Genomic DNA, 11,989 nt, shown 5'->3' on the forward strand with positions numbered 1-11,989 from the left:
AAAGATCATAATCAATACTTAGGAGTTTCCAATTTATCCCAATATATTAATATCATATTATATTACAATTGAAATACCAAAGTTCTAACCATAATTCTAACAATAAGCAGCCAACTTCCAAACCTCGCTTAATCGGTCGGCAACATTCTCTATATCATGTACTTTCTCACCTAAAAACATTAAAACATTTGAAAACGTGAGAAAAAAATCTCAGTAAAAACTATCAGCTATAAAAACCCAACTTCACTTAACATAGCTACATATATACATTTATAAATGGATTTAATCAAAACCTTAAAACGAATCAAAACAAATAAACGTTTCATCAAACCAATTCATAATCAAATAAATGTTTTATCAAACCAAAACCAACTCGTATTCAATCAAATATAAAACCTTATATCAAAATCAATCATAACCGAAAACATAATCCAAATGAACTTAAAACATTGTATCCATCTTCGAGTTTCTCCCCTTAAGTATCAATCCATAATCACATATATAATCGAGACGTCTCTTAACATTGCCTATCCCATATGGTCTTACCCGACACTTCTTTGCCATACCCAATATGTCTTTCACACTGTGTACACAGGCCATGTCCCTCACTGAACATGGTCTTCAAATATAAAACCACCGATCCGGATAACTCTCGATGGATATAAAATCATAAAATCATAACGTGCTCAAATATCCTTTCACGATCAAATTCCAAACTAGTTAATAACCAAAAATCATTTGGCTTCAATTAGCCATTTTGTATCATAAACAATCACATTTGGATTTCAATCCAAAATAATAACAACAATAACCGCAACAGATTTGTCAATCCAAAACCAATTCGTAAGAAATCATCAAATTCATTTTGTTCAATATAGATATATATATTGAAACCAAAAACATATATGTAAATATGTAAATCAACCAAATTAAGCCTTAAATCAACATAATCAAGTAAAATCTGAAAATTCACATAGAAGCATAATCAATAGCTTCATTTGAACCGTAATTTCACAATAAAAAGCAAAATCAGGAAAAACCTCAATTTTACAAAAGTCCTGCATAACCCTAAAATATCAATTTCTGAAACTTCTTTGATTATATATATATCTATATACATAAAACTCAAAATATAGTTGATAGTTACTTACCTCGGCTAAAATACACCCGTTCAATTCTTCTCTAAATCCTGTCTAAGACGTTTCGCTTCAAACATTATCGAAACTAAAAAACTCTTCGGTTAGGACTTAGATCTATACATAAGGATGCTATGTTTCCAATTTCGAGTGATTCGGACGGTCGAATATCCGTAAATTAAAGAAACGGTGGAAAAACGGTTCAGGATCGATGAAACAGACGAAGAGGCAGAGAAAGATAAAGATGAGAAAAAGAAAAAGAAAACTGAGATGGTGATGATGATGATCATCACGAAATAATTTGATATATATATCAAATTTGGAAAAAATCCAGTTTGATCCTCTATCTTTATATAATCTTTTTAAAATTACCTTAAACTTTTAATTTACTCCTAAAACCATCAAATTAACTCCAAACTTTTCCTATAGCACCAAATTAATATCATATACCCAATAATTATTATATATACTAATATCAAAATATAAATTCTAGAAATTTAGTCACGGACGTGACAGGTATGAACTGATTGGTTAGATATAACTATTTAGGAAGCTAGGACTCATAGAGTTTATGTATGAATGATCATTAAGAATGTGATTGATTAGGCATACTCTAAAGCTTTGAATGTTCATTGTGATTGGCAATACTCTTACACCTATGAGTTATACTGCTAGAAGTGGTTGAGTATGTGTATGTGTATGAAACATGTTTATGTTTGATGTTCTGTTTAGAAAGCTAGACTGATTGAGTATGTGTACGAATGTTCATTTGGGCATGTAGCTGATTAGTTACATGTATGATGTTGTTGTGATTGGCCATACTCTTATGCTATGAATGTTCATTGAGTGAAATAATGTTCATGCCTACAACATATGGTTTGTGAAGCATAGTTATATCATACACTTCATCACCATACTCCTTTTTTATTTGAACATGAGCTATCACTAGTGGAAAAAACACCATTTGCATCGGCCATTTAGGGCTATTTGCGTCGGCCATTGGCCGATGCAAAAGCCCTCGACGCAAATGTATTTGCATCGGCTGTCGGCCAATGCAATTGCTTGAAGCATTTGCGTCGGTCCTTTAAAAGGGCCGATGTAAATGAGTTGCATTTGCATCAGCCCTTATGAATGGTCGACGCAAATGAGTCTTTTTCAAACGGATTTTCCGTCGCTAAAACACTAATTTGCGTCGGCCTTTACAAAGGGCCGATGCAAATGCAACTCATTTGCATCGGCCCTTTTAAAGGGCTGGCGCAAATGCTTCAACCAATTGCATCGGCCAACAGAAAGGGCGGATGCAAATGATGCTTTTTCATTTAAAAAAAATAAAAAAATTTAATTTGGATTGAATGGAGCTCTATAGGATATCAATAATATGAAGAAAACAAGAAAAGAATGCTTATAATATTCATTTACATGAAAGTAAATATGACATATCTACGAGAGATTCTGAATTTCTAATCAAAATTTGCAAGATACAAAAGATTAATTAAAAAATAAGCTAACATAGTATCCATGTTTGAAACAAGTGGCAATACCAGCGAGTCCGACATGTTTGATCTTCTCGTGAAAATCTTATCAACATTCTCCATATTTATTTGTGCTTCATACTTCTGCAAAATTAGCAATCAGGATGAATCAATGGTTACCTGTATACTTGTAGAAGAACTAGTTATATACCTCAATTTCCTTCTCCGCTTTTCGGGTCTCATCCAAAAGCAGTTCTTCATCTATAAATGGAAGCTTACATTTCGCCTTTCATAACACACTACGCCAAAACCCTCTTCAGACGACAGTTAAAAACCATCATCCCGCGAGATATAAATCTGTCACGGGGCTCGCTGCCGTCTATTGCACCTTCAGACGACGGTCAGGTTCTGTCATGTTTCGTCATCACACATGACATTAGCCTATTTTCTTACTGTCAGCTTACCCTTGTTACGATGCAGCTTATTTATTATTGTCGTCACCTTTAATGTCATCACATGACATTCTGAGAATTAAAACCGTCAGGTTAGCGTGTGGGAAATTGGCATATTTAATTTGAGATGACAGTTCGTATAATAATTTCTGCTGTTATAGCCTGTTTAGATGGCACAGGTCTTAATCAACCGTGTCAAATGAGTTTTTTTTCATATGACAGAAACATTTATTTTAATGTCTTTTTATTGCTCTTTAGATGATATTTTTAAAAATTAAAATGTCACTTTATGCCTTCTTCTTCGTTTGAATTTCTGGTTTTTATACCTGAATACAGAAACATTCTAAAATATGAAGATTAAATTCTGTATATCAATGGTTTTAATTTTATTGGAGACCAATACTCATAATATGTTTACATTTGTGCCTAACGTCAATCCATATCTTGAATAACCAATACATTTATGAATTAAAACACAAAAAATAACCAATCTTGCATAAGTCAATCCATATCTTGGAGTAATAATTAGGCCTATAATCCCAAAGGTCTTGGTATCTGCAAAAGCCAAGCAAGTCATTAATATATTACACACATCCCTAAACTCAGTAGTAATTACGTGACCCTTCCCCTTTCACGGCCTTTCACTTACCACAATCATATCACTATAAATATATGCATCATAATTCAGAATCATACCTTCAACAACTAGAAAACTTACCAACAATGGATCCCCTTGTTGAAACTCCAGGAGACATAATTGCTGACTTGGATAAGTTGTACATGGAGAACCCAGAGTGGCTTCTGGCCATCAATGGTACGTATGTCAATCCATAGTTGTTCTGTAACTCTTCCTGGTTTCTTCTGTGTATTTCTAATGATTCTTCTTGGATGATAACGTACAGGTCCTCTTAATGGTAACTTCTTCACATGGTCAATCAGGATGAAAGGCCCCCAATACACCCCATATGAAAGGGGTGTATTTGAAATCAGAATTAGTTACCCTCCGGATTTCCCAAACAGACCTGCAAGAGTAATATTAACTCAGATCAGTAAGATATAATCACCTACATGAAACATACACTAATAAATCTCTCCTTTTATACTCATTTTTGCTTCCGGAATAGGATATATCATCCTAACGTGGCTCCTCAGGGGTTGATTCAAGTTCCTCGTATCCTTAATAACCATCGCTTTTCCACTGCCATGGTATAATGCAACCATTTATCTATTTCATTCGATAAACATACAACGTCATATTTTTGTTCTAATTATTCTATGCATTTTATAGTGTCTGTGGCACCTATATGATCTACTTCTACAGCCCCACAGTGAGGAGCCATATCCTGAGCAAGAAGCAGTTGCTGAGCAATACCGCAACAACATGGAAGAGTATGAGGGGATCGCCCAGATATGGACTGGGGAGTATGCAAAGTGGATATGGGGGTGTCCAAATCTCCTAAACTATCTTGGCTAAGAGAAAGGAGAATCAGAAGGCAATGTGAGCTCCAAATGTGGTTCTCATTCCAATTCCAAATTTCCTTTCTATAGTCAAAATAGTTAAGGAGCTTTGGACCTTTAATTCCCCCCCTTTTGTAATATAAGGTAGAGCTTTGTGCTCCTAAACTGACCCTTTTATAATGCTCCATCCACTTGTACTCGTTGTACTCTAAACTTGGTAATGAGGGTTATGATGATGTCACCACAAGGGACTCTATTTGTGCTGAATATGAAGGGTGTTCAAATCTCTTAAGCTGTCTTGGCTAAGTGAAAGGAGAATTGAAAGGCAATGTGATATCCAAATGTGGTTCTCATTCCAATTCCAAATTTCCTTTCACTAGTCAAAACAGCTAAGAAACTTTGGACTGTCAATTACAACCGAAAGGCAACACTCATCCCCCCCCTTTAGTAATATAACATAGAGCTTTGCTATTCAGTTTGTATGTATGTGCAAGTAGACTAAACTGACCCTTTTACAATGCTCCTTCCACTTGGGTTGTACTCGTGGTACTCTGAACTTGGTAATGAGGTTTATGATGCTGTCAAAACAAGGGACTGTTTGTGCTGAATGCATCATAAACCTATCACCATGTTTAATGTTGTTGTTACGATATCAAACCGAGTGGAAAGGAACATAGTAAGAGTATGACCAATGCACATACATAACCCTTTATGTGGAGCTTGTTATTCAGTTCGTATGTATATGTATATTAATCTATCTAATGAAATATATCTTATCATTTGCAAGCCATATAAGTACATGCAATTAGCCAAAATTTACCCTTTAATACATGCTTCATAAACGAATTGCATTCAGAATCCTTAATTATCATCATAGGTCATGTTCAAATAAAAATGAGTCAGTTGAGTTCATAACATTTTCAGCTTTAAGAATATGCCTAACATGCTATAACAAGTAGACAACTTATTCAAGTAGACATGTATATTCAAGTGAACATGCTATAACAAGTAGACAACTTATTCCTTACTTATCATCATAGGTCATGTTCAAATAAAAAAGAGTATGGTGATATCTTATCATTTGCAAGTCATATCAGTACAAGCATAGGTGTAAGAGTAGTGTCAATCACAATGAACATTCAAAGCTTTAGAGTATGCCTAATCAGCCACATGTTCAATGACCCTTTTACAACGTTCCTCTAATACTTGATGCATGATTAATAAGCTACATGCCCGAATGAACAATCGTACACATAATCATACAGGACCTCAAACATAAACATCAACAGAACATCAAACATAAACATGTTTCATACATATACACATACACATACTAAATCACTTCTAGCAGTATAACTCATAGGTGTAAGAGTAGTGCCAATCACAATGAACATTCAAAGCTTTAGAGTATGCCTAACCAGCCACATGCTCAATGACCCTTTTACAATGTTCCTCTAATACTTGATGCATGATTAATAAGCTACATGCCCAAATGAACAATTGTACACATACTCATACAGAACCTCAAACATAAACATCAACAGAACATCAAATATAAACATGTTTCATACACATACACATACACATACTCAATCACTTCTAGCAGTATAACTCATAGGTGTAAGAGTAGTGCCAATCACAATGAACATTCAAAGCTTTAGAGTATGCCTAATCAGCCACATGCTCAATGACCCTTTTACAATGTTCCTCTAATACTTGATACATGATTAATAAGCTATATGCCCAAATGAACAATCGTACACATACTCATACACAACCTCAAACATAAACATCAACAGAACATCAAACATAAACATGTTTCATACACATACACATACACATACTCAATCACTTCTAGCAGTATAACTCATAGGTGTAAGAGTAGTGCCAATCACAATGAACATTCAAAGATTTAGAGTATGCCTAAGCAGCCACATGCTTAATGATCATTCATATACATAGACTCTATGAGTCCTAGCTTCCTAAACAGTTATATCTAACCAATCAGTTCATACCAATCATTTCATCATCACCCACAACATCATACATATATGTAATCGCCCAGCTCAAACCCACATAACAATATATATACTAAATCAGGCTAGTTTCCTAAATCAATGAGTTCTAGGTTCCAAAACAGTACATCAAACATACACAGTCACTTCTAAAGGCATGACCAATCAGTTCAAACCAACATAACATTAATATATATTCAGTAAGTTAAAGAAATCTTCCCATATGCTAAAGGCATGAACCGATTGACAATCTCTTCAGTCAGCCTTCCCATGTACTGAAGCATTCTTACTATCCCTGCAAATATTGTGTTCAAATAAAAAGGAATCATATGAGTTCATACCATCTAAAATATCAGGCACTGTCTTGCCCTAGATTAAAAAAGATAAAGACCCAAGCTTTACAGCAGTGAATCTAAATACAATAAAATCAATGTAGCTAAGCGAGAGATCTAAACCTTTCAATGATAGGTCTGAAAATCACAAGATCCTTATACAAGCTGCTGAAATGGACATACATAAAAGTAAATCAGATGAGGAAAAGATAGAATAAAGGAACAATGATACTCTAATACATCAAAGAACGAAGAAAATATGGCTTACCAGTAGTGTTTCGAGCTCACCCAGTGATTGCATGTTCAAATCAACCATTGAGATAGAGAGGGATGAGAGGGATGAATCTTGCGTAACCTAAACTGGGGTTTGGGATTGAGAGAGGGTTTATATATCAGCTAAAATTTCAGTCAAATTATATAGAGCGCCTAAAATTTGGTATAGCCGCGTAAGTGAAATTTCATTTGCCGCTTTTTTGTTTTCGGCATACAATGACATTCAGTTATTAGAAGTGTCATCTGTTGAGCGCATCAAATTTAACGAAAACGCGCATTTTCTTTGGATGACAGGATTATGTAATCATAATGGCATATGAGAATCGAACGCATTTTTTATTTCGCCTTCAGATGACATACAGTTAAAATACTGTCACGAAAAATATTCAGACGACACGAAAAGAAATGTCTGTCATGTATCTTGTGTCATGTGAAAGGGAAAATGACATAGTGACACGATAGATGAATTAGTATCAGGACTGAATCAATTAACATGTTAAGTAAATGTATATGCAAACCTGCCATATAAACAACGTTCCATCTGTATCAACGTCGAACCCTGGTCATATAGAACAGAAACTACTAAGAAACTTAAAGAAAACTGTTCATATAGAACAGAAACTACTAAGAAACTCAAAGAAAACAGAAAGAAAAGCTAAGACTATTTCAAAGAGGCCTTACCATCAGGATAGAAGTCGATAATGTTCGAATCGTCATCGATCATCAGCTTCTGATATGCTTTCAGAAGAAACTATGAGCTGCAAAAGAACATTCTGAACAATCAAGACATTCTCATTCATTCATTCATCTAAGCTACCAATTAATACAAGGCCAACTTACCTCCTTGGAGGTAACACTGCCATGAGCTGATCAAAGGGTTTAAAAGGTGAACCCTTATGAAACTTCACCTTGACTCGGGCTAGACCTTTCATATCCGAAGCAAATGGAGCGTAATGGTACGGATAAACCCTAACATGAGATTCCACTGTCAATGTTTTTTCTGACAATTGCATTCTAGCACTATATTACAAAGTTCATACCATGTCCATGATGGAACCTCTGAGAAATAATAAACAAGGACCCAATGCAAACCTTCTGTGTACTTTTCTACCTTCAAAATACCTAGGTCTATCAACTTTTTGATTTTAAGATAATTATAAACTATTCTAACATGTGATATGTTTTCTATAAAACTGCACGTTCCTATTTAGAAAAGATAATCGAAATTGGAGAAATTGTACTATATGCACAGATGCACCACATCATCCGTGTAGTATAATTTGTCTATAAATTGTATTCATAGAAGTAGAGCATAGATATAGCAAGCAATCATATTTTGCTTACCCCGAAGATGGCAAAAGATGTTCCACTAACAATATTTCATGCTTCCTTATGGGCTAATAGTTTTGCTTCATTATCTCTTGATTCAATACCTACTTTCTTCTGTACTGTACGTGTGTGTGTATATATATATATATATATATATATATATTGATACCTTGTTCCTAGAAAAATAGAATGCATTTGAGCAGGAATATGAATCATTGACAAAAGAGGTGGAAACACTCAAAGGAAAAGTTAATGATATGCTGATTCAATCCAAAAAAGATTTAATCCACAACATTAAGTTCATCGATTTGTTATGTCGGCTTGGTCTATCCTATCATTTCGAGATCGAAATTGATCAACACCTCAATGTCATTTTCACTGATTTTGTTGAGCGAAATGACTATGATCTCTATACAATCGCACTTTTATTTCGAATTTTAAGACAACATTGATTCAAAATGTCTTCTGGTATGTTACAAACTAAAATGATCTTATATATCCGTCTATATATGGGATTCTTACATTTTCATAATATATATCATAACCAGATGTGTTCCGAAAATTCAAGAGCAGTGAAGGAGAATTCGAGAAAAGCTTAACTAATAATGTGAAAGGCATACTTAGCTTATAAGAAGCTACGTTTCTGGGAGTAAGAGGAGAAGATATATTAGATGAAGCCCGTTCATTTACGAGAAAACATCTTGAAATACGATCTGAAAGTGAAAATGAAGATTCATTAATCCCAAATGTTCAAAAAGAGCATATAAAAAATGCTTTGTTTTGTTCATTTCATCAAAACGTAAATAGAGTAGAAGCTCGACAATAAATATCTTTGTCATACTATATCTTCTCTAGTGCTTTCAATATCACTAGCATTTTTTGTAGAGAACTTTTCCTTGTAGTATCTTTTTCTCCAATAAGCAGTCCCCAGTTTTACCTGTTCAAGAACTCGGTGAGAAAACAACGAAAACACTCCGAAAAGTGGACACTCAAAGATAGATAAGTTCATACCTTGTCTGTCCCTAAGCCTCCATTTTGGAAAAGATCAGATTTCTGCGAAGACGAGCTTTCAGCTTCTCTTTCAGCTCCTTGGTATTTGGTAACATCTTTACCAAATGATAAAAGTTAATCAGTGACTAGACCATACATGAATTAATCAGTTCATACCAGACCATAGAGGCAGTGGCGTGTATTCGGATTATAATCAGGTAGAGTGCGCTGGTGGCAGATAAAAGACACGATTTTGTGCTCCCCCTCTCCAGGAACATTGGGATCTGAAAGTATAACCTGATGACCAAATGAACACTGAAATGAGAAAAACACAAGCAGCCAATAAAATAATGTACATATGAATGATCAAACCTTGATGTTCTTCCAGCCAGGATGAGAACTGATCCTTGAACTGATATACTCTTGAAGTTTCCTTGAAAGCAGGAACATGAATGCTACTTAATACTGAACCAAAAGCAAATCATATGATGGCTCACATTTATATGACAACAGCAACCAAACACAAGGATGCCTGGGGAGTGGAAAATAAATGAGAAATATGGCTATAGCATTATTGACTATATAAAAATCCCACAATCAATGTTGCAACAAATTTATTAACTGAAGGAACCAATTATCACAAATGGCAGAGGTGGCCTGGTTCTCATAAAACAGTTTGGAGCTTAATATAGTCACCTTTCACGAATTTTCTCTAGCTCCCTGGGATCAGTGACTAGAATTTGTACATCGAGTTGCATCTTTATCCTCTGAAGATTAAAATCAAGACAGGCAATTTTTTGCAGGTGCGACTCTTGTAGGCATTCCTTGAGCAGCACGACCAGTATTCAGAGCATAACCATTCAATAGATAGCTATCTTTTGCACTTTTTCCATTAGCTTTCAGAATATTGATACTCTGAAAGATTACACAGGAAACCTGACATTAGAATTATCATCATGCCACGCCAAGGGGCCAAAACAATTAGATGAACTACTCTTACAACACATTTCTACTGAGTTTGTAAGCAGTTAGTAAAAAGATGGCTTCAAAAATAATAAGCAACATCAAGATTGCAAGAAAATCTGTTAGGAAAGGAGGAACTAAGAAAAACATAACCAAAAGAACCACTAACCTTGATTGGATATCTCCCTTCTCCTCGTTGGTTGGTCATCTTCACTACTTGTACAACATCCACGAAGAATGCTACTTAATGAGTTAGGCTCTCTTCTTTATCGCTGAACTTAATTTAATTGAATGCTAGTGACTCAAATGAAAACAATCTTATATGAACTTCCAAAAATACTCAAATCAAAAAAAGACCCAAATCAAAACCTGCATGGATTTCAATCCAGACCTTTGAAATTATTAAAATCAAAACATCTAACCAACATAATTTGAAAGTAAAAGATAAGTGGATAAACAAATTGAAGGGAAATTTTACCAAATCTATCATAAGAAGCTGCTTGACTGCTCGACTTGGTTGAGGATTCGAAATGTAATAGCCAAAACTGTTGGCCTTCAAGGCATACTGGTGAATATACACAGAAAAGAATAAGATGTGCAAGACCTAAAATCCACTTCCTTCTCTACTGCCGTCATTCACCTGAGGCAAGGTTTTTCTCCAGTAAATCGCTTTCTTCTAGGCTCTCCTGAAATGAGGCAAAATTCGCTGATGCCGATTAGAAGAAAATTTACCTACTTACTTCAAATCTCACAAGTCAAGCAATAGATCGAACTGAAAAAACCTACCTACTTCAAATCCCTTTCGAGCGCCGTCAATGGTTTCTCCTTGACGAGAAGCAGTAGATGGACTAACTGCAAATGAAAATATGAACCCTAAATCCAAATTTATACAACTATTTACTTATGTCGGTCTCTTATAAAGGGCTGATGCAAATAATACAGTTATTTGCATCGGTCCCTATTAAGGGCCGATGCAAATAATACTGTTATTTGCATCGGTCCCTATTAAGGGCCGATGCAAACACATGATTGAGCTTTTGCATCGGCCCTTTATTAAGGGCCGACGCAAATAACGAAAGTATTTGCATCGGTCTGTAATAAGGGGCCGATGCAAATACTTATTTTATGACAATTGCATCGGTCCCAGGCATACTCTTAAAGATGAAAATGTTATGAACTCAACTGACTCATTTTTATTTGAACATGACCTATGATGATAAGTAAGGATTCTGAATGCAATTCGTTTACAATATACCTTAATCATGCATCAAGTATTAAATGAACATTGTAAAAGGCATACTCTTGAGCATGTATTAAAGGGTAAATTTAGGCTAATTTCATGTATTGATATGACTTGCAAATGATAAGATATATTTTGATTAGATAGAATATACATATACATACGAACTGAATAACAAGCTCTACGTAAAGGGTTATGTATGTGCATTGGCCATACTCTTACTATGTTCTTTTCCACTCGGTTTGATATCGCAACAACAACATTAAACATGGTGATAAGTTTATCATGCATTCAGCACAAACAGAGTCCCTTGTGGTGTCAGCATCATA

General features: G+C 34.9%; 1 protein-coding gene across 16 annotated transcripts; it reads right to left on the reverse strand.

Moving 5' to 3' along the window:
• Positions 1–3,411: 3,411 nt before the first annotated feature.
• Positions 3,412–11,326, reverse strand: LOC136222492 (5'-3' exoribonuclease 2-like). Of its 16 annotated transcripts, none has more exons than XM_066010279.1 (14): positions 11,207–11,326; positions 10,590–11,106; positions 10,154–10,372; positions 9,830–9,989; positions 9,635–9,754; positions 9,479–9,520; positions 9,309–9,404; positions 9,088–9,180; positions 7,979–8,107; positions 7,820–7,896; positions 7,134–7,697; positions 6,989–7,033; positions 3,779–6,828; positions 3,412–3,615 (listed from the first exon to the last, which is right to left on the reverse strand). In XM_066010279.1, the coding sequence occupies exons 4-8, from the start codon at positions 9,905–9,907 to the stop codon at positions 9,154–9,156; spliced, it is 363 nt and encodes a 120-aa protein (XP_065866351.1). In that variant the 5' UTR covers positions 9,908–9,989; positions 10,154–10,372; positions 10,590–11,106; positions 11,207–11,326; the 3' UTR covers positions 3,412–3,615; positions 3,779–6,828; positions 6,989–7,033; positions 7,134–7,697; positions 7,820–7,896; positions 7,979–8,107; positions 9,088–9,153. The 16 variants fall into 16 exon arrangements, 6 of the variants coding, with proteins under 6 accessions (XP_065866351.1, XP_065866357.1, XP_065866360.1 ...); XM_066010285.1 differs by having other exon boundaries at positions 9,068–9,180; XM_066010288.1 differs by having other exon boundaries at positions 3,779–4,082; positions 5,339–6,828; positions 7,979–9,180.
• Between the last annotated feature and the right edge of the window lie 663 nt (positions 11,327–11,989).

This window comes from Euphorbia lathyris, chromosome 1, assembly GCF_963576675.1.
Source record: "Euphorbia lathyris chromosome 1, ddEupLath1.1, whole genome shotgun sequence".
Classification (NCBI taxonomy): Eukaryota; Viridiplantae; Streptophyta; class Magnoliopsida; order Malpighiales; family Euphorbiaceae; genus Euphorbia; species Euphorbia lathyris.